Source organism: Passer domesticus, chromosome 37 (genome assembly GCF_036417665.1).
Source record: "Passer domesticus isolate bPasDom1 chromosome 37, bPasDom1.hap1, whole genome shotgun sequence".
NCBI lineage: Eukaryota > Metazoa > Chordata > Aves > Passeriformes > Passeridae > Passer > Passer domesticus.
Window position 1 is genome coordinate 462079 of NC_087510.1, and position 21203 is coordinate 483281.

General features: G+C 65.3%; 4 protein-coding genes across 6 annotated transcripts; 1 reads left to right on the top strand and 3 right to left on the bottom strand.

Moving 5' to 3' along the window:
* Positions 1–521: 521 nt before the first annotated feature.
* On the bottom strand, positions 522–2510 carry ABT1 (activator of basal transcription 1). Its single transcript, XM_064402275.1, has 3 exons — positions 2187–2510; positions 1766–1944; positions 522–1218 (listed from the first exon to the last, which is right to left on the bottom strand). Exons 1-3 carry the CDS (start codon positions 2503–2505, stop codon positions 523–525), a joined length of 1194 nt encoding a protein of 397 aa, XP_064258345.1. The 5' UTR covers positions 2506–2510; the 3' UTR covers position 522.
* A 1727-nt stretch (positions 2511–4237) lies between these two features.
* Positions 4238–12794, top strand: LOC135288908 (metabotropic glutamate receptor 6-like). The gene is made up of 10 exons (XM_064402250.1): positions 4238–4720; positions 6026–6242; positions 6761–6896; positions 7225–7379; positions 7676–7837; positions 8604–8801; positions 9345–9481; positions 10104–10647; positions 11337–11719; positions 12591–12794. Exons 1-10 carry the CDS (start codon positions 4238–4240, stop codon positions 12738–12740), a joined length of 2565 nt encoding a protein of 854 aa, XP_064258320.1. The 3' UTR covers positions 12741–12794.
* A 66-nt stretch (positions 12795–12860) lies between these two features.
* ZWINT (ZW10 interacting kinetochore protein) lies at positions 12861–17513 on the bottom strand. Its single transcript, XM_064402231.1, has 10 exons — positions 17239–17513; positions 16712–16796; positions 16221–16326; positions 15571–15737; positions 15082–15132; positions 14681–14763; positions 14218–14386; positions 13870–13979; positions 13428–13584; positions 12861–13006 (listed from the first exon to the last, which is right to left on the bottom strand). Exons 1-10 carry the CDS (start codon positions 17265–17267, stop codon positions 12944–12946), a joined length of 1020 nt encoding a protein of 339 aa, XP_064258301.1. The 5' UTR covers positions 17268–17513; the 3' UTR covers positions 12861–12943.
* A 145-nt stretch (positions 17514–17658) lies between these two features.
* Positions 17659–21090, bottom strand: TSR2 (TSR2 ribosome maturation factor). 3 transcript variants are annotated; one of them, XM_064402234.1, is made up of 5 exons: positions 20947–21090; positions 19433–19523; positions 19243–19334; positions 18257–18484; positions 17659–17846 (listed from the first exon to the last, which is right to left on the bottom strand). In XM_064402234.1, the coding sequence occupies exons 1-5, from the start codon at positions 20953–20955 to the stop codon at positions 17775–17777; spliced, it is 492 nt and encodes a 163-aa protein (XP_064258304.1). In that variant the 5' UTR covers positions 20956–21090; the 3' UTR covers positions 17659–17774. The 3 variants fall into 3 exon arrangements, with proteins under 3 accessions (XP_064258304.1, XP_064258303.1, XP_064258302.1); XM_064402233.1 differs by having other exon boundaries at positions 20975–21080; XM_064402232.1 differs by lacking the exon at positions 20947–21090 and adding an exon at positions 19722–19878.
* Positions 21091–21203: the final 113 nt, after the last annotated feature.

The following is a 21203-nucleotide window of genomic DNA, read 5'->3' on the forward strand; positions in this document are numbered from 1 at the left end:
TAGTGGGGGAGGGGCACTGGGGGGTCCCCAGGGTGGGAGCGGCACCCCCAGACCATCACCGGCAGATTCTGGGGTGCCCCCCCAGGTTTGGGGGCTCCAGGACCCCCCTGTGGGGATTCAGGGGGACCCCAGGGTGACACCCCGATTTTGGGGACCCCTGCCCCCCCCCACAGGGTCAGGTTACCCCTCCCCCACTGGCACAGCAAGGCTGAGGGACCCCAGGAGTGGCATTTTGAGGGGGGGAGTCCCCAGTTTGGTACCACTCCCCCCATTCGGTTTCCCAGGGATATTGGGGTGCTCTCAGCACCCATTTTTGGGGGGCTTGCCCCCCACCCCCCAGGTTTATGGGGACATCAGGTTTATGGGGCCCCGAGTTTGTTCGTTCTCCCATTTCCCCAGTGCCATACTGGGGCCCCTCCCCCACCCCCCAGAGCTTCTATTTTTGACACTGGAACCGCCCCCCAAAAAGGGGGCGCGGCCCCTTTAAGAGCCCTGCCCTTTGTAGAGATTTAAATGACCTGTTTAAGGCGTGGTGAGGGGCGTGGCTTCCTCCGGCCCCGCCCCTCGGAACAGGCCCCGCCCACACGCACCTTTCACCTGCTGTTGCTTTCTTAGCCCACGTCCTTTTATGGTAAAGGGGCGTGGCCTGCGCTGCTTAAGCCACTCCCACTCCCCGCCCCCCGCGCTGCCTTCAGGGAGTTTCGCGCCGAAGCCATAACCCCGCCCCCTCCCCTCGGCCCCGCCCCCTCGGCAGAATTTAAAGAGACCGCGAGGAATTATTTTTGTTAAAAGTAATAAAAGTTTTAAGGAGAAAAATAAAACATTCTGCGATCCTTGAGAAAGGCATCGGCGTCCGGAGGAGGCCCTGGCGTGCCAAGGGCCCCTCCCGGACGCCTGAGCCCCCCCAGATTTGAGGGGGGGTCTCACCTGCCTGTCCCAAACACCTTCTCCAGCAGGCTCTGGGGGGGCGCGGCCGGGGGGGGGCCGAGCTTTGCGCCGCCAGATCTCCTCCTCGGTGGGTCGTTGTGCGAAGCCCCAGGTCGGGGCGGGGGCCGCGGGGTCTCGGGAGGTTTTGGGGGGGTCCTTGGAGGCGCGGCGGGCGTAGAAGCCCCCCTCCCTCTTGGCCTGGGCCACCTCGGCGCGCAGGCGCTGCGCCCGCACCTGGCGCTCGTAGCTGAGCCGCTCGCTCAGGTGAGGCCACCGGAACCCGGGCAGGTACTGGGGGGGTGGGCACAGGTCAGGGCACCCCCAAACGACCCCAGACCGCCCCCCCAGTAAGGTTTTGGGGTGCTCAAACCTCCCCCCTCAGCTGGTTTAGGTTTGTGGGAGGGGTCTCCCAACAGCCCCACCCTCAGGGTCGGGGACCCCCCTGAACCCTAAAAGAGGAACCCCCCGTGGGCCAAAACCATCCGAGACCCCCCAAAAAACCAACCCAGGTGCTCCCTAAAAATCTGGGACCCCCAAAAAGGGACCCAGGGCTACCCCAGCCCCTCACCCATGAAGGGTCCCAACGACCCAGGAACCCACAGGTGCCCCCCCCCCCTCCCCCAGGGCACCCAAAGGTCTGAGACCCCCAAAAAGGGATCTGGGACCCCCCAAAAGGGATCTCAGACCTCCCCAAAGGGATCTCAGACCCCCCCAAAACGGATCTCAAACCCCCCAAAAATAATCTCACACCCCCCAAAAAGGGATCCAAGCCCCCCTTAAACCATTCTGGAGCACCCAGGCCCCCCGAGCCCCCTCCCCGGGACCCCCCGAGCCCCACCTTGATGCTCCAGCAGTGATGGCGGAAGGGGCTGCGGGGCCGGGGGGCCATGGGGGCCCCGTGCAGGATTTTGGCCGCGCGTTTGGCCGCGCGTTTGTCCCGGAATTCCACCCAGCCCTCGGCGAACGCCACGGCCGGGGGCCCCCCCGGGCGCTGCCGCCGCCGCCGCACGGAGCCTCCTGCGGGAGCGGGGAGGGGGCGCTGAGAGACGGGGCCGAGACCCCCACCCAAGGGTGCTGAATCCCCACCCAAGGGTGCTGAACCCCCCTCCGTGGGGGTCAGCTGGGCTGGGAGGGAGCTGACCCCCGAATTCTGCACCTGAAGGGGTCTGGGGGAAGCCCCCCGCCCTTCCCCCATTGCCGGGGTCCCTGACCCCCCCACCCCAGGGACCCCCTGGCACCCCGGGGACCCCCGGACTCACCGCGGGGCTGCAGGAAGACCCTGCCCAGCTCCCCGTGCGGCCGCAGCAGCGCCCGGGCCTGGCGGGGCCCGAAGCCCGGCGGGAGGAAGGACAAATAAAGGACCCCCGGCACCACCGGCTTCGGGGGGGGGGCGGAGGGGGCCTCGGCACCCTCCTCTTCCTCCCCCTTTTCTTCCTCTTCCTCCTCCTTTTCTTCCTCTTCTTCCCCCTCCTTTCCTTCTTCTTCCTCTTCTTCCTTCTCTTTTTCTTCCTCTTCCTCTTCTTCCTCCTCCTCCTCCTCCTCGCCCCTCCCGTGCGGGTCCCGCTCGGCCGCAGCCATGGCCCCTGCGATGGTCAGGAGGGAGTTAAAGGGAGGTGACCACCCCCCAGGATCCCCCCACCCCTCTCCAGGCTCTCCCGCACCCCCGAGTTCCCCCCGGGACCCCCAGAATCGCCCCCCGGCCCCGCACCCGCACAACGCGGCCCGCCGCGGTCGTAAAACACTAACACGGCCGTAAAGCACCGCTAGCAGGGGGCGGGGGAGTCGCGAAAAAGCCGTAAGGCGCGGAGGGGTGTGGCCTAGCTTTAGGGGCGGGGTTTACGCAATGGGGCGTGGTTATGCGAAGGGCGTGTCTCAATGTGGGGGCGTGGCCTGGCGGCGGCGGGAGGCGCACGCCGCGGTTTGCGCGGGAACGGCTGAGGCGGAGTTTTGGCGGGAACGGCTCCGCCCGCTCTGGGGCCCCTCGAACCCCCCCCAGTGCCCCCCCATAACCCCCCCGGGACCCCCCGACACCCACTGACACCCCCCGGGACCCACTGACCCCCCCAGTGTCCCCTCCTTGTCCCCTCAGGACCCCTCAAAGTTCTCCTTGGTCACCCCCCTCCATGTTCCCCACAGACGCCCCCACCGTGCGTCTCCATGGCCCCCTGAGCCCCCCAAATGTTCCCACAGATCCCCCTCAGGTCCCCAGAGCCCCCCCCTCAGCCCCCTCGTGTCCCCCCCCCCCCCATCTGGTGCTGGGGGGGTCCTGGCTGCAGATGAGCAGTGGATTATCCCCCCCCCCCCCGATAATCCGACATCTGGGGGGGATTAGGGCCCGCCCGGCCCCCCCAAACCCCCCGGGGGTTCAGCCCCACCATGGGACCCTCTGGGGATGTGTTTGGGGGTGGGTACCCCTAATCCCCTGACCCCTCCCCAGTAATTAACATCTGGTTTAATTGGGGGGCGGGACAGGGGGATGCGGGAGTTCGGCCAAACCGGGGTGGGGGGGGCTCTCTCCTCCTCCCCCCTTCCCCATCAGCATCTGGAGGGAACCCGGGGGGGGAACTGGGGGGGGATTTGGGGGGGGCAGGACAGGGTTGGCTCCAGTCCCCAGCGGCTGCACAGGGACAGGAGCACCCACGGGCCAGGTGAGCGGGATGGGGGCACCAAGACCCCAAACTGGGGCGTGCTGGGAACCCCAAACTTCCCTCTGGGATGGGGATAGATCCCCCTGCCCCATGGGAGACTGCCCCCCACATCGGGGGTGTCTCTGCCTCGTGGGGTGTCATTACCCCCCTCCCCACAGGGTGTCCCCTCACCCCCTGGGTGCCCCCCCATAACCCCCCTCTGTCCCCTCCTGCCCACCCTGGTGTCCCTGTGACCCACCCTGCTCCTTGGAGTACCCACCCCCCCCAGGGAGTCACCCCTGCCCCATGGGGTGCCACCACCACAGCCCACCCTGCTGACCCCCCCGGTGACCCTGCTGTCCCTGTACCCCCCTGTCACTCACCCTGCCCCACTGAGAGCCACCTCTGCCCCATGGGGTACCCCCTGCACCCCACCGTGCCACCACTGCCCACCCTGCTGTCCCTGTGCCCCCATGCCCCACAGGGAGCCACCTCTGTCCCCCATCACCCCCTAATCCCCCCTCTCTGCCCCCAGCCCACCATGCCCACCCCGCTGGTGACCCCGCTGGTGGCCCTGCTGGTGGCCCTGCTGTCCCTGTGCCCCCTGGCACCCACCCTGCCCCACAGGGAGCCACCTCTGTCCCCCATCACCCCCTAACCCCTCTCTCTGCTCCCAGCCCACCATGCCTGCCCTGCTGGTGGCCCTGCTGGTGGCCCTGCTGTCCCTGTGCCCGCCGTGCCGCTGCCCCCCGGCGCCCACCCAGCCCCACGCCATCCGCCTGGAGGGCGACCTGACCCTGGGGGGGCTGTTCCCGGTGCACGCCCGCGGCCCCGCCGGGGTGCCCTGCGGGCCGGTCAAGAAGGAGAAGGGCATCCACCGGCTGGAGGCCATGCTGTACGCGCTGGACCGCGTCAACGGCGACCCGCGCGTGCTGCCCAACCTGACCCTGGGCGCCCGCATCCTCGACACCTGCTCCAGGGACACCTACGCCCTGGAGCAGGCGCTGAGCTTCGTGCGCAGCCTGCTGCCCCCCGAGGGGGGCGAGGGCAGCTGCCCCGACGGGTCGGCCCCGCGCCGGCCCCCGCCCGAGCGCCTGGTCGGGGTCATCGGGGCGTCCGCCAGCTCCGTGTCCATCATGGTGGCCAACGTGCTGCGGCTGTTCGCGGTGGGTTGGGGGGATTTGGGGGTGTTGGGGGTGTTGGGGACACGGAGGGACACTGGGGACATGGAGGGGTGTTGGGAACATGGAGGGATACGGATGTCTCTGCCAGCTCCGTGTCCATCATGGTGGCCAACGTGCTGCGGCTGTTCGCGGTGGGTTGGGGGGATTTGGGGTCATTGGGGGTTTTGGGGACATGGAGGGACACTGGGGACATGGAGGGGTATTGGTGTCTGCCAGCTCGGTGTCCGTCATGGTGGCCAACGTGCTGTGGCTGTTCGTGGTGGGCTGGGGGGATTTGGGGGTGTTGGGGACATGGAGGGACACTGGGGACATTAGGGACATGGAGGGGTATTGGGGACATGGAGGGACATGGGTGTCTCTGCCAGCTCTTTGTCCATTGTGGTGGCCAACAAGCTGCGCTGTTTGTGATGGGTTAGGGGGATTTGGGGGTGTTGGGGACATGGAGGGACATTGGGGACATGGAGGGACATTGGGGATTTAGAGGGACATTGGGGATGTAGAGGGGCATTGGGGACATTGGGGATGGGGGACATGGAGGGACATTGGTGTCTCTGCCAGCTCCGTGGCCATCATGGTGGCCAATGTCCAGCAGCTCTTTGTGGTCACTGGGGGTGTCTGGGGCATTGGGGGGGTGTTGGGGACATTGAGGGGGTGTTGGGGACATTTGGGGGAATGTGGGGGTGTTTTGGCTGGGGGAGACTCGGAGGGGATGTGGGACAGCGCTGTGCCCACAGTGTCCTCATGGTGTCTGCTCCCTGTGAGGGGGGGCCTGGACACCTGGCCCTCTCTGTCCCCCCTCCCCATCCCCAGTCCCTTCCAGAACCTTCTCCTCCCCCCCACCCACCCCCTGTGTTACCCACAATCCCCTGGGACGGCAGCAAATGGCCCAGGGGGATTAGGGGGGATTAGGGACAGGGAAAGGGGGGGTCCCACAGTGCCAGGTCCCCCGGGTGTCACTCAGATCTCCCCCCGCATGTCCCTGATGTCCCCCTTGTCCCAGCTCCAGGGCTAGGCCCCCTGTGCCCCTCCCCTCCCCTCCCCTCTGTTCCCTATATCCCCTCACTCTCCCCAATGTCCCCAACGTCCCCAATGTCCCCACTGTCCCCCCAGACCCCTCCTACATCAACAGCTCCTCACTGACCCCCACAGTCCCACAATGCCCCCAAAACACCCCAATGTCCCCCTGTCCCTGATACCTTCCTGATGTCCCCAGTGTCCCCCTGTCCCTGACACCTCCTCAATGTCCTCCTGTGGCTGACATGTCCCCGATGTCCCCGATGTCCCCAGATCCCCCAGATCAGCTACGCCTCCACGGCCCCCGAGCTGTCGGACCCCGGGCGTTACGAGTTCTTCTCGCGGGTGGTGCCGCCGGACTCGTACCAGGCGCAGGCCATGGTGGCCGTGGTGCGGGCGCTGGGCTGGAGCTACGTCAGCACGCTGGCCTCCGAGGGCAACTACGGCGAGAGCGGCGTCGAGGCCTTCGTGCAGAGCTCCCGCGAGGCCGGTGGGCTGTACTGGGTTATACTGGATTATACTGGGTTATACTGGGTTGTAGTGGGTTGTACTGGACTGTACCAGGTTGTACTGAGTTATACTGGGTTGTACTGGATTATACTGGGTTATACTGGGTTGTGGTGGGTTATACTGGATTGTAGTGGGTTGTACTGGGTTGTAGTGGGTTGTACTGGGTTGTACTGGGTTGTAGTGGGTTGTACTGGGCTGTACCAGGTTGTAGTGGGTTATACTGGGTTGTAGTGGGCTGTACCAGGTTGTAGTGGGTTATACTGGGTTGTACTGGGCTGTACCAGGTTGTAGTGGGTTATACTGGGTTGTACTGGGCTGTACCAGGTTGTACTGGCTTACACTGGTTTGTACTGGGGCACTAGGAGCACTGGGAGTGGCACTGGGTTATACTGGGATATACTGGGAAGGTGAGCTCTGCAGGGAAGGGGAGGGTTCTGAGGCCTGGGTAGGGAAGGTGTTACCCATCCATACCGGTCCATACTGGTCTGTACTGGGCAGGGGGCCTGTGCATCGCCCAGTCCATCAAGATCCCGCGGGAGCCAAAGCCGGGAGAGTTTGCCAAGGTCATCGGGCGCCTGATGGAGACGTCGACCGCGCGCGGGGTCGTGCTCTTCGCCAACGAGGACGACATCCGGTGAGACCAGTGCACCCCAGTCCACACCAGTCCTGCCACAGTCCCTCCCCAGCCCACTAGAGTTCATCCCAGTCTGGTCAGGTCCCCTCCCAGTAGCTCCCCAGTCCAACCCAGTGGCCTCCCAATCCTCTCAGTCCATCACAGTAGCCTCCATTGTTCATTCCAGTAGTCACCCAACTCATTCTAGCTCCCCCCAGTTACTTCCCAGTCCCTCTGATTCCATCCCAGTAGCCTGCAGTCCATCCCAGCCCATCTCAGTAGCCCCCAGTCCATCCCAGTGGCCCCCAGTACTTCCCAGTTTGCCCAGTAGCCGTGGCTGTCCCCACAGGCGGGTGCTGGAGGCTGCCACGCTGGCCAACCTCTCGGGCCACTTCTCGTGGGTGGGCTCGGACAGCTGGGGGGCCAAGATGGCACCGGTGCAGGGCCTGGAGGACGCGGCACACGGGGCCATCACCATCCTGCCCAAACGAGCCTCGGTGCCCGGTGAGCGCTGGGAGGGACTGGGAGCACTGGGGGGTTACTGGGATGGACTGGAACAAACTAGGATGGGCTGAGGTAGGCTGGAAATTGCTGGAGGGGTTCTGGGGGGGGGCTCTGGGGTGGGTTTGGGGGCTCCAGGGGGGCTCTTAGGGTGTTTGAGGTGAGATCTGAGGGTTTTGGGGGGCTCTGGGGGGCTCATGGGACACTCCAGGATTCTGTGGGGTCCCTATCACCCTGTGGGGTCCCCTGTGGCCCTGTGGGGTTCCCCCCTGACCCCGCGGTGTCCCCGTGCCCCCCAGGCTTTGACGAGTACTTCACGTCGCGCTCTCTGGAGAACAACCGCCGCAACCTCTGGTTCCACGAGTTCTGGGAGGACGACTTCAACTGCCGCCTGCCCCACGGCACCGCGCCCCACGGAGACCCCGCAGGGGCACCCGGCGCGCCCGTGCGCAAGTGCACAGGTACCCTGCCCCACAGGCACCCCATAGGGACCCCATAGAGACCCCACAGGTACCCTGCCCCACAGGGACCCCATAGAGACCCCGCTCTACAGGGACCCCATAGAGACCCCATAGGGACCCCTGCCCCAGAGACCACACTGGGACTCCTATAGAGACCCTGTAGGGACCCCACAGAGACCCTGTTCTATAGGAACCCCAGAGAGACCCCAGAGAGACCCCACAGGTAAGTTTAGGGCGTCTCTGGCAGATTTAGGTTGCCTATTTGGGGTCCCCAGGGCGGAAGCACATTGGGTGGGACTCACCCTACGAGCAGGAGGGGAAGATGGGGTGTCCATGGCAGGTTTGGGGTGTCCCTGATGGGTTTGGGGTGCCCTTGGCAGGTTCAGGGTTCCCATGGCAGGTTTGGGGTTCCCATAGCAGGTTTGGGGTGCCCATGGCAGATTCAGGGTTCCCATGGCAGGTTTGGGGTTCCCATAGCAGGTTTGGGGTGCCCATGGCAGGTTTAGGGTTCCCGTGGCAGGTTTAGGGTTCCCATGGGAGGTTTGGGGTGCCGTGGCAGGTTTGGGGTGCCCATGGAGGATTTAGGGTGCCCATTTGGGGTCCCCCAGGGCAGGAGCGCATCGGGCGGGACTCACCCTGTGAGGAGGAGGGGAAGGTGCAGTTTGTCACTGGTACCGTGCTGGCCCTGGCAGGTTTGGGGTGCCCCTGGTGGGTTTGGGGTCCTGTGGCGGTTTGAGGTGCCCATGTGGGGTCTCTGGTCCCCCAGGGCGGGAGCGCATCGGGCGGGACTCGCCCTACGAGCAGGAGGGGAAGGTGCAGTTCGTCATCGACGCCGTGCTGGCCATGGCCCACGGGCTGCACTCGATGCTGGGCGAGGCCTGCCCGGGCGGGGGGCTCTGTGCCCACATGGACCCCCCCGACGGGCGCCGCCTGCTCACCCACATCCGCAGGGTGGCCTTCAACGGTACTGGGGGCACTGGGAGCCTACTGGGATATGGTGGGGGGGGCACTGGGAGGGAGCTGGAGACCATACTGGGAACTACTGGGAGTCACTGGGATATACTGGGTTGGCACTGGGAGGGAGCTGGGGGCACTGGAGACCATACTGGGTGTCGTGGTTTGGCCGGAAATGTGTTTCTAGAAAAGTCTAAGTCCGGCCAATCAGTGGCCAAATTCAAAATTGGCATTTGATTGATGGGAATTACTGGGAGGTATTGGGATATACTGGTAAGCACTGGGAAAGGGATGGGGGCACTGGAGACCATACTGGGACATACTGGGAAGCACTGGGGGGAACTGGGAAGAGGATGGCAGCACTGGAGACCATACTGGGATGTACTGGGAGCCACTGTGGGGCAGTGGGAAGGGGATGGGAGCACTGGTTTGCCTTGTACTGGGGCCACACGGGGGTTGGCGGGGGTCACTGACCTTTCCTGTGGGGTGACAGAGGGTGTCCCTGATCTAGACCAGTGGTTACTGGTTTATACTGGTCTGTACTGGTACGCAGGCAGTGCAGGGACACCAGTGTCCTTCAATGAGAACGGGGACGCCCCCGGGCGCTACGACATCTTCCAGTTCCAGGGGGGCAACGGCACCGGCGCCTACCGGGCTGTGGGGCAGTGGGTGCAGGGGCTGCACCTGCAGGTGGGTCCGGGACCCTCGAGCCCCCCAGAGCCCAGGGGTGCCCCCCAGGGTCAGGCCCGGGGCCCAACTGGGGGCACTGGGTGGGGGATGCTCTGTTCCCCCTGGGTGGGTGTCCATGGGGGGGCTTGGGGGAACCATGGGGTGCCTGTGGGGGGTGTTTGGGGGGGGGTCTCTGAGGAGGTTTGGGGTGTCCATGGGGGGTTTGGGGTGTCCATGGAGGGTTTGGGGGAACCATGGGGTGCCTGTAGAAAGGGTTTGGGGTGCCCCTGAAGAGGTCGGGATGTTCATGGAGTGTGTTTGGGTTTTCCATAGGGTGTTCAGGGTGTCCCTGGGGTATTTGGGGTGTCCATGGAGGGTTTGAGGTGTCCATGGGGGGTATTTGGGTTTTCCATTGGCTGTTTAGGGTGTCCATGGGGGGTTTGGGGGATCCATGAGGTGTCCATGGAGGTTTGAGGTGTCATGGGGGATATTTGGGCTTTCCATTGGCTGTTTAGGGTGTCCATGGAGGGTTTGGGGGATCCATGAGGTGTCCGTGAAAGGGTTGGGATGTCCATGGTGTGTTCAAGGTGTCCCTGGGGTATTTGGGGTGTCCCCGGGGTGTCCCTGACCGTCCCCCCACCAGGAGGACGCCATGGCCTGGGGCTCCAACTCGTCGTCGCCGCCGCCCTCGGTGTGCAGCCTGCCGTGCGGCCCCGGCGAGCGCAAGAAGCCGGTGAAGGGCGTTCCGTGCTGCTGGCACTGCGAGCTCTGCGGGGGCTACCAGTACCGGGCCGACCTGCTCACCTGCCTGCCCTGCGCCCCTCACCTGCGCCCCACGCCCAACCGCACGGCCTGCCGCCCCACGCCGGTGCTGCGCCTGAGCTGGGGCCACCCCTGCGCCGCCGTGCCGCTGGCCCTGGCCACGCTGGGGCTGATGGCCACCGCCTTCGTGCTGGCCACCTTCGTGCGGCACCACGAGACGCCGATTGTCAAAGCGTCGGGGCGCGAGCTGAGCTACGTCCTGCTGGCCGGCATCGCCCTGGTCTACGCCATCACCTTCCTCATGGTGGCCGAGCCCGGCGTGGGGGTCTGCGCCCTGCGGCGACTCTTCCTGGGCATGGGCATGAGCCTGACCTACGCCGCGCTGCTGACCAAGACCAACCGCATCTACCGCATCTTCGAGCAGGGTGAGGGGCTGGGGGCACGGGGTGAGGGGCTGGGGGGCACAGGGTGAGAGGCTGGGGGAAACAGGAGGGGTTGGGGGGCACAGGGTGATGGGCTGGGGCTGGGGTCTCACCTGTGCCATGCTGTCACCAAGACCAACCTACATCTTTGAGCAGGGTGAGGGGCTGGGGGGCACAGGAGGGCACATGGAGGGGCAGGAGACTGGGGTAAGGGGCTGGGGGCACAGGATGAGGGACTGGGGCTGGGGTCTCACCTGTGCCATGCTGTCACCAAGACCAACCCACATCTTTGAGCAGGGTGAGGGGCTGGGGACACAGGGTGAGGGGCTGGGGTCTCATCTGTGCCATGCTCTTACCAAGACCAACCACATTGCCACATCTTAGAGCAGGGTGAGGGACATGGGGAAACAGCAGGGTGTGAAGACAGGGTGAGGGGCTTTGGGCAGGGTTGGGGGCACTGGGGGGTGGGAGCCTGGAGTGAGGGGCTGCATGAGGGACATGGCACAGGGTCCCCACCCTGTCCTCCTCACCAAGACCAGCCCCATCCCCAAGGGAGGTGACTTCCAGGGCCTCCAGAAGTGTTGGGGTTCCAGATCAGGCTGAGGGACGTGGGGTACCCCGACTCCCACCCCTTCAGGCCAGACGAGCTCTGGGGGTGCCAGCAGCCCCCCGTAACCCGCCGCACCCCGCAGGGAAGCGCTCGGTGACGCCGCCGCGCTTCATCAGCCCCACCTCGCAGCTGGTCATCACCTTCACGCTCAGCGGGCTGCAGCTGGTGGCCGCGGCCACCTGGCTGCTGGTCCGGCCACCCCACGCCCTCATCGACTACGAGATGGGCCGGACCCCCGACCCCGAGGCGGCGCGGGGGGTCCTGCGCTGCGACATGGCCGAGGGGGCCACGCTGGCCTGCCTGGCCTACGCCCTGCTGCTGATGCTCACCTGCACCGTGTACGCCGTCAAAGCGCGCGGCGTCCCCGAGACCTTCAACGAGGCCAAGCCCATCGGCTTCGCCATGTACACCACCTGCGTGGTGTGGCTCGCCTTCGGGCCCATCTTCTTCGGCGCCGCGCAGTCGGCAGAGAGGGTGAGGAGGGGGTTTTGGGGCTCCTGGGGGGTATTTGGGGGGTCCCTGGGGGTATTTGGGAGATTACTGTGGGCACATATGGTCTGGTTTGTCTTTAGGCCCATCTTCTTTGGCACCACCCAGTCGGCAGAGAGGGTGGGATGGGAGTTTGGGGTCCCTGGTGGTATTTGGGGAGTCCCTGGGAGGTCTCTGGGGGGTCCCTGGGGGTATTTGGGGGATCACTCTGAGCACACATGGTCTGGTTCACCTTTGGGCCCATCTTCAGCCCTGCCCAGTCAGTAGAGAGAGTGAGGAGGGGGATTTGGGGGGTTCCTAGGGGTATTTGGAGGTCTCCTGGGGGGCACTTGGGAGGGTTCCTGTTTTGGGGGCAATGGGATTTAGCTATCAATGGGATTTGGGCATCAGTGGGATTTGGGGATGCCTGTTTTTGGGGTCAGTGGGATTTTGGGGTACCACTTTTGGGGTCCAGGTGCACATACAGATGGCCACACTGACAGTGTCCATGGGCCCTTGGGGACAGTTGGGTTGGGGAATGGCTGGGTTTGGGGCCATCAGTGGGATTTTGGGGTCAGTGGGATTTTGGGGTCAGTAGGATTTTGGGGTACCATTTTTGGGGCACAGGTGCACATGCAGATGGTGTCCATGGGCCCTTGGGACAGTTGGGTTGGGGAATGGCTGGGTTTGGGGGTGTCAGTGGGATTTTGGGGTCAGTGGGATTTTGGGATCAGTGTGATTTTGGGGTCAGTAGGATTTTGGGGTCAGTGGGATTTCGGGATCAGTGGGATGTTGGGGTCAGGAGGATTTTGGGGTCAGTAGGATTTCGGGACCAGTAGGATGTTGGGGTACCGTTTTTGGGGCGCAGGTGCACGTGCAGACGGCCACGCTGACGGTGTCCATGTCGCTGTCGGCCTCGGTGCCGCTGGGGCTCCTCTACGCCCCCAAGGTCTACGTGATCCTGCTGCACCCCGAGCGCAACCAGCCCAAGCGGCGCGGCGCCGACCCCCCTCCGTAGGGACCCCCGGATTGGGGGACCCCCGCCACCCCAAAACCCCCGACCCCCAGAGCCCCCTCCCCACAATAAAGCTGCTCCCGCAAACCCCCAGAAACAGGGTTTTTTTTGGGGTGAGACAGAGCTGGAGAAGGGGAGGCCGTGAGTTTATTGGGGTGCAGTGGGGTTTTTTATGGGGGGGGGGGGGAGAGGGGGATCCCCCTTTTTCAGAGACCCCCCCCCACCAGCAGCTCCAGCCACCGTGTCAGAGTGGGGGGGTCTGGGGGTGCCTGTGGAGGAAAAGGGGTTTGGGGGAGGTCACTTCCACGACACCCCCTGTGCCCCCTTGAGAGACCCCCAAACCCACAAAGAACCCTAAAACCATCCCTAGGGTGCCCAAGGGCCTCTGCGATGCCCCCAAATTGCCCTCAGTGAGCCCCAAACCACCCCCAGGATCTCCCCATGTGTCTGGGACCCCCAAAATTGCCCTCAGTGACGCCCAAGTGACGCCCCCCAGGACGCCCAAACCACCTCCAGGCACCCCCCAGTGCCCCTGGGAACCCCAAAACCCCCTAAGTTCTCCCCCAGGACCCCCAACCCACCACCAGGGACCCCCAAATTGCTCCATGATCCCTAAACCTGCCCCACAGACCCCGCTAATCCCCTCCGAGGGACCCCCAAACTCCCCCAGGACACCCCCAAAGGACTCACAGGGATGGGGGGGGCCCCCTTTGGTGGGGGCAGCAGTCGCACCCCACCGCTCTGGGGGTACCCCGGCTCCAGCTGCAGCGTCCAGAGGGTCTGGGCATCCCGGGGGCCCCCCAGGACCTGCAGGAGCCCCAACTCCGGCTGCCAGTCCAGGGCGAACCTGGGGAGTCACCAGGGGGTTGGTTGGGGTGAGCCCCCCAATTAACCCCCAGCCCCCCCAATCAACCCCCACCCTGGCAATTACCCCAAAGCCCCCCAGAGCTGCTTCAAAACCCCCCTGACCTTATACAAAGACCCCCCAACTCTCCCACAGCCCCCCCAATTAACCTCCCAAATGCCCCTAACCCTCCCAGTTACCCCCAGACCCTTTACACCTACCCCAAAGACCCCCCAACTCCCTCCCCACCCCCCAGCCCCCCTCAGAGACCCCCCCAGCCCCCCTCACCTGTTTCTCAGGTGTGTCACCTCTGCCCAGAGGCTCCAGCTCTCCCAGCAGCGCTGCTGCAGCTCCAGCAGCCCCGGGCCCAGGGGAGGGGGCAGCCCCAGGGGGGGGTCCTGGGGGGAAAAAGGGGAGGTGGCGAGACCCCAAACCCACCCAGAACCCCCCCAGATCAGTCTGTGAACCCCAAATACACCCCCACAGCCTTCCTGGCCCCCAAAAATTGCCCCAGCTCTCCAAGTGCTCCCATAAATCCCCACCAAGCCCTCCCAGTGCCCCCTCTGCCAGCCCCCAATTCCACCCCGAACCCCCCAATCCTCCCCAGCCCCCCAAAATCCCCCCTAAGCCACTCACCTGCAGTCGGACCTCCCCACCGGGGGTGAGGCACAGGTGAAGGGGGGGCAGAGAATGGGAGGAGCCGGGAGGGGATCCCAGCTCCAGCTCCAAATCGGGGGCCCCTGGGGAGGGGGGCAGCACCTGGACCCCCGCCAGGGCCTGGTACAGGTGGCACGAGGCCCCCACCCTGCAGGAAATGACAGTCTGTGGGTGGGGGGGGACATGACCATCCCCCCAAAATTCCTGGGTTCCTCCCACTATCCCAGAAGCTCCACCTGGACACCTGGACCCCCACTGGGTCCCCTCCAGGGCTCTCCCCTACCCTGAGGTCCCTCCAAACTCCTGGGTCCCTCTCAGGACCTCTGGACCACCCCCCAAAATCCCAGGGGCTCCCAACTCCACACCTCACCCTCCTCACCCGTGGTCCCCCCATGACCCCCTCACCCCCATGACCCCCTCCCCTCACCTGTGCCCCCCTCACCTGGCCGCTGTCCCCCTCAGTCCCTGCAGGGCCTCCTGCCGGCCGCGCCGCTGCAGGCGCCGCTCCTGAACCCGCCGGAGCAGCTGGGGGGAGAAAAACACCCCAAATTTTGGGGAAAAGACCCCATGTTAGGGGGGAAAGAGACCCCAGATTAGGGAAGAAAAAGACCCCAGACTAGGGGAGAAAGAGATCCCAAATTGGAGAGAAAAGACCCCAAATTAGGGGTAAAAGAGACCCCACATTAGGGGAGAAAGATGCCCCAGACTAAGGGAGAAAGAAATCCCAAATTGGAGGGGAGGGACTCAGACCCAAAATGGGAGGGAATCCTCAAGTGCAGCCCCCCATGGGGAGGGGTACCCCAAGATATGGGAGACCCCACGGGGGTGCCCTCCCAGTCTCACCTGGTCCCGTCTCTCTGTGGCCTCACACACCTTCACCTTCAGCTCTTCTTGCTGCAGGGGGAGGGAGGAACAGCACCCATGGGAGCCCCCAGACCCACAGAGTGTCCCCAACCCCCAGAGGAGACCCCAGACCCACAATGCCCCCAGCCTCCTTACACCATGAGATCCTCCAGCACCCCTTGGACCCCCAGCACCCATGGGATCCCCCAGGATCCACACTGTGCCCCCAGCCGCCCAGGGACCCCACAGGAACCACATTGTGCCCCCAATTCCCCAACACATGAGACCTCCAAGACCCCCATTGAGCCCCCAGACCCCCACTCCCAGCCCTCATGGGACCCCCAGGGCCCCTGGGAGTCCCATCCCTCCAAACCCACTGGATCCCCCCAGCACTCTGGGACGCCCACCCCCAGCACCCATGGGACCCCCAGCACCCACACTGTGCCCCCAGCCCCCCTGGGACCCCCAGCCCCCCTGGGACCCCCGTACCTGTTTCAGCCGTGCCCCCAGGGCTGTCCTCTCGCGCTGCAGCAGCTGCTGGCCCCGGTGCAGCTGGGCCAGGGCGGGGGGCACAGCCTCCCCCAGGACCCCCAGGGCCTCCCCGTACCTCGCCTTCAGCTCCCGCCAGCGCCTCCGAGCCTGCGCCGCCGCCTCGCCTGGGGGGAGCCCCACATCAGCCCCCCAAAACGGGAGGGACCCCAAAAGGGACCTGGGAATCACCAATCCCTCCCAAAGGGGTCCCAGGAACTCCCAAACCAGAGCCAGGAATCCCCAAAGAGGACTCAGATGTATGGAAATCCCCAAATATTCCCTCAGCTCCCTCCTCAGGCGGACCTAGGAACCCCCAAAGGGGACCCAGGAACCCCCAAACCCCTGCCCCAAAGGAGACCCAGGAACCCCCAAACCCCTGCCCCAAAAGAGACCCAGGAACCCCCAAACCCCTGCCCCACAAAAGACCCAGGAACCCCCAAACCCCTGGCCCAAAAGAGACCCAGGAACACCCAAGGTGGACAAGGAAGGTCAAGAGGTTTTGGGGTTCAGGGTGAACCCAGAAGTTTTGGGGGCTCATGCAAGCTGAGGGCAGCTCTGGGTTCAGTCTGGGGGCTCAGGGGGTTTTGGGGTTCAGTTTGGGGGCTCACGCAGGTTGGTGGGGGACGGGAGCAGCCCCGGGTTCTCGATGACCCCCAGGAGCAGCTTCAGCACCCGGAGCTGGGACAGGAGCAGCTTCTGCTTCCGCCGGGTGTCCTGGGGGGCAGGTTTGGGGTGTCACGGGAGATTTGGGGTGCCAAGGGGGTTGGGGGAGGGCACAGAGCAGGTGTCAGAGGTGTGGGGAAAAGTGGGGTGTGGAAGGGAGAACTGGGGGGACAAAAGAGAATTTTTTGAGGAAAGCAAGGGGGCAGAGAAGATGACATAAATAGGGCAGTTGAGAAAGTTTAGGAGACAAATGTGGGAGTCACTAACAGAATCAGGGCCAGACAGGGGGGATGCAAGAAGTTTGGGAGGTTCAGAAGTAAATTAAGAGGAGGTGTGGGGGCATTGGGGGTCAAATACAGAGACCAAGGACAGCTATGGGAGACATGGATGCTCCAGTTCTATTCTGAGGTGCCGTGGGGCACTTTTGGGGTCTCACCATTTGATGCTCCACCAGGATCCGGGTGGGGACATCACCCTCCTCCTCCTCCAAGGCCAGGGCAGCCTCGAGCGCTGCCAGCGCCCTGGGGACATGGATGGGGACACGGGTGGAGATGGGGGGACACCCCCCAGATCCCCTCCAGAAACGAGGAGATCCCCCCGATACCCCGCAGTGACACCAGGGGGGACATGGAGACAACCAGGACCCCTCCTCGGACACGCGTGGGGTGCCGGGGACCCCCGTGGGGGTGAGGAGATCCCTCGGTGACCCCCTCCTTCCCCAGAGCCCGCAGGATAGGTGAGGGCACGGAGACACTGCAAGGCTGGGCGTCACCTCAAGGAGCCCGTAAGGACCCGGTCACCCCTCAGGGACCCCAATGGGGATGAGGAAGTGACCCCAGGGACCTCAATGGCACCCGGTGAACCCCCCAAGCCCCCGCAGGGCCGTGGGGGTCGCCCCCGATCCAAGATGGCGGCCGGGCAGCCCTCAGGGGTTCCCGCCGTTGGGGGGGGTCGCGCGCTCACCCCCTCGCGCGCTCCAGCCGCGCCGCCATCGCCGCCGCGTCTTCCCGCTCTCCCGCCTCGCTCCGCCCACCCGAGCAGCGGAGACCAATCAGCGCCCGCGCCCACACGGTTTAAGCCCAGCTGACCAATCGCCGCTCCCCTCCGCTCTTGCCGACCAATCAACGTGTGAGAGGGTGAAGGGCGTTCCCACTCATACAAAGTGCAGCCAATCACAACGCGCGGTGAAAAAGCCACGCCCCTCACTGTCATAGAGCCCTCAGAGCTGCCGCCATGATGGGCGGGGCTGGGCGAGGGGCGGGGCCACTGGGAGGGACTGGGTTAAACTGGGAGGGACTGGGTTAAACTGGGAGGGATCGGTGGGGTCCCAGTGGGGCCAGGGGCTCTCTAAGCGGCCTCTCCCTCCAATAATCACACGACTCCTCTTCCCACACCCCCCATGGGGGGAGGGGCCTTTATTCCCCCCCAGTTTGGGGAGCAGGGTGGGGGAGGGGTGTCCCCCAAGCTGGGGGGGGACACACAGGACACCCCTCCCCGCATCACCGCCGCCGCCGCCGCTGCACCACGGTCCAGCCGTCCGAGGGGGGCGGGGGCGTCCCGCACTCCATGGCCTGGGGGGGACAATGACGTCATCAGTGTGGCACCCCTGTGATATCATCAGTGACGTCATCAGTGCCCCCCCCCTTCCATCACAGGGGTCCTGGGGTCCCGTTCCCTAAATTTGGTGACACCATCACGGCCCCACCCCCATCCCAGCTTCCCCCTGGTTCCCTCCATGTGATGACATCATCAGGACTCAATGACATCATCAGGAATGACATCATCACCCCTAGCCCCACCTCATTTGGGGGTCCTGGGGAGTCCCCACCCCCTAATTTAATGACATCATCAGTATCCCCTCAGGGTTACACCCTGTGATGTCATCACCACATCCCCACCCCCTTTGATGACATCACCACCACCCTCCCAACCCGATTGGCTCCCAAGCAATGACATCATCCCAGTGATGTCACACCCTCACCTCCTCCTCCTCCTCGCCGCTCTCCTCCTCCTCCCCTGGGGCCGTGGGGCTCCGGGGGGCTGTCAGGGGGGTCCCGGGGGGGCTCTGGGGGTCTCCCCCCGGGCGGGCGGTGGCCAGGGCGGCGGCCAGGGCGGGGCCACGCCGGGCCAGAGCCCCCAGGGCCGCCCCCACGCCCCCCACGTCCCCACCCCGCGCCCGGGCAAAAAGGGTCACCAGCTCCCGGCTGACCTGCGGGGACACTGGGATGGACTGGGATGGACTGGAACCACTGGGGAGGGGATTGGGATGGACTGGGACCGCTGGGGATGGGACTGGGATGGACTGGAACCACTGGGGAGGGGACTGGGAACCACTGGGGAGGGGACTGGGATGGACTGGAACCACTGGGGAGGGGACTGGGATGGACTGGGAACCACTGGGGATGGGACTGGGATGGACTGGAACCACTGGGGACGGGACTGGGATGGACTGGGACCACTGGGGACGGGACTGGGATGGACTGGGACCACTGGGGAGGGGACTGGGATGGACTGGGACCACTGGGGATGGGACTGGGATGGGTCTGGGGGGTGCTGAGAGGCAACGTGTGGAACTGGGATGTACTGGGATGGACTGGGATGGGTGCTGAGGGTGATGTGTGAGACTAGGACGGACTGGGAGGAAATAAAAGAGCACTGAGAACAGACTGGTCTATACTGGGAGGCTCTGGGAGCACCAAAGGATGGTGGCAACAGGCTGGGGATGGGCTGGGATGAACTGGGAGCGGCTGCTGGGAACATCCTTGTCCATACTGGTTTATACTGGGAGCTACTGGGAGCACCTGGGAATGTACCCAGGGTACCAGGAGGGCACAAAGGCCACTGGAAGATGCTGAGAGCAGCCTGAGGACAAACTGGGCTGTACTGGGAGTGCCTGGGGGCGGCTGGCCGGCTGCTGGGAGCACACTGCTCCGTACTGGTCTGTACTGGTCCGTACTGGGAGCCCACCTGCTGCAGGCTGCCGTCCTCCACCACCGTGTCGAACTCGTTGTCCATCACCTCGGCCAGGAAATCCTCCACCTCCTCCTGCTCCAGGTCAGCTGGGGAGGGGGTGATCGGGGGGTGTCACCTCTGCCCCTCCCCCACCCCCGGACCCTCCCCCCCCCTCCCCCCGGGGTGGGGGAGGGGCAGCACGCACCGTTCTGCGTGAAGAAGTCGAGCAGCGCCGAGCTGAGCCATGCGGCTTTTTCGGAACCCTGCGGCCCCCCGAATCCCTGCGCCACCGCCAGCTGCGGGGACAGCCAGGGGGGACATGGGGACACGCGGCGCTGGTGCCGGGTGCCCCCTCTGTGTCCCCAGGTGCCCCCCGGAGCTCCCTCACGCTGCCCCCGCCTCATCTGCAGCCCTGCCCAGCCCCCCAGCGCAGCTGGCAGCTGTCCCCAGTGCCCCCCCAAGGTGTCCCCAGGTGTCCCCGGTGTCCCCCTCACCTGCAGCGCCGCCCAGCCCCCCAGCACGGCCCGCACCCCCTCCGCGAACAGCGCCCGCGCCTCCACCCCGGGGGCCGCCATGACGGCGCTGCGCAGGCGGCGCAGCCGAGCGCCGAACCCGCGAGCGAGCGAGGCACGGAGCGATCCCCGAATCACGGATGGACGCGTAGGGGCGTGGCGAAGGGGCGTGACAGCGCACGGGCGTGGCGTTAGGGGCGTGGCCACAGGCAGAGGCAGGACGGGACTACAGCTCCCGGCAGCCCTCGCGCGGCGGCGGTCACGTGACGCGGGTGAGAGGGCGGGGGCGTGGGGGGGGGCCGGGGTCTGGGGGGGGGCCGGGGTCTGGGGGGGGGTCTGTGGGGGATATGGGGGTAGGGGGGGATATGGGGCACAGGGAGCTATGGGGGATATGGGGCCTATGGGGATAGGGGGGGATATGGGCATAGGGCGGATATTGGGGAGAGGGGAGATATAGGGCACAGGTGGCCGTGGGGGATATGGGGGCACAGGGGGGATATGGGGACAGAGGGGCGATATGGGGCACAGGGGGCTGTGGGGGCTATGTGGCACAGGGAGAATATGGGGGCACAGGGGGAATTTGGGGGTACAGGTGGCTGTGGGGGCTAAGGGGGGGCACAGGGGGAATGTGGGGCACGGGGAATGTGGGGTCACAAAGGGGATATGGGGGCATAGGTGGCTGTGGGGGCAGAGGCGATATGGGGCACAGGGGGCTATGGGGCAGAGGGGAATATGGGGGAATGGAGGAGATATGGGGGCACAGGTGGCCGTGGGGGATACGGGGCTGAGGGGGGATATGGGGGCAGAGAGGGGATATGGGGGCACTATAGGGGGTGCAGGGCACACAGGAACTGGAGGGATGTGGAGAAGCTCTGGGGGCCTCCATGGGGTACAGGGGACACATGGGGTCCAGGTTATAGGGGCTGGGGGGCTCTACGGGGTATAGGGGGGCACAGCAGTTATAGGGTCAGGGGGGTTATAGGGAATATAGGGGCTTTAGGGTGTAGGGGGCTATAGGGAGTATAGGGGCTTTAGGGTCTGGGGGCTCTATGGGGTATAGGGGGGCACAGGGCGGGCTATAGGGGACACAGAGGAGCTGAGGGGGGCTATAGGGGGTGGGCTAGGGTGGTCTAGGGCGGCTATAAGGGTCAGACCCTGCCCCTATAGAATACATAGGGCGCCCCATAGCGCGGGGGGGCTGAGGTACCTGTGGCATTCTGGGGGGGAGGGGGTACCTGTGGCACCCGGGGGGGGTCGAGGGTACCTATGGCATCCTTGGGGGGTACCCAGAGCATCCTTGGGGGGTGCCCAGAGCCCCCGAGGCGTCCCGAGGGTACCTATGGCATCCTTGGGGGCGGGCGTACCTGTAGCATCCTTTTGGGGGGGGGGGGCTGCCCCCGGAAGTCCTTCCTCCGCAGGAAGAGCAGCCGCTGTGCGGGGGGGGGGGCCGGGGGGATGCTTCCA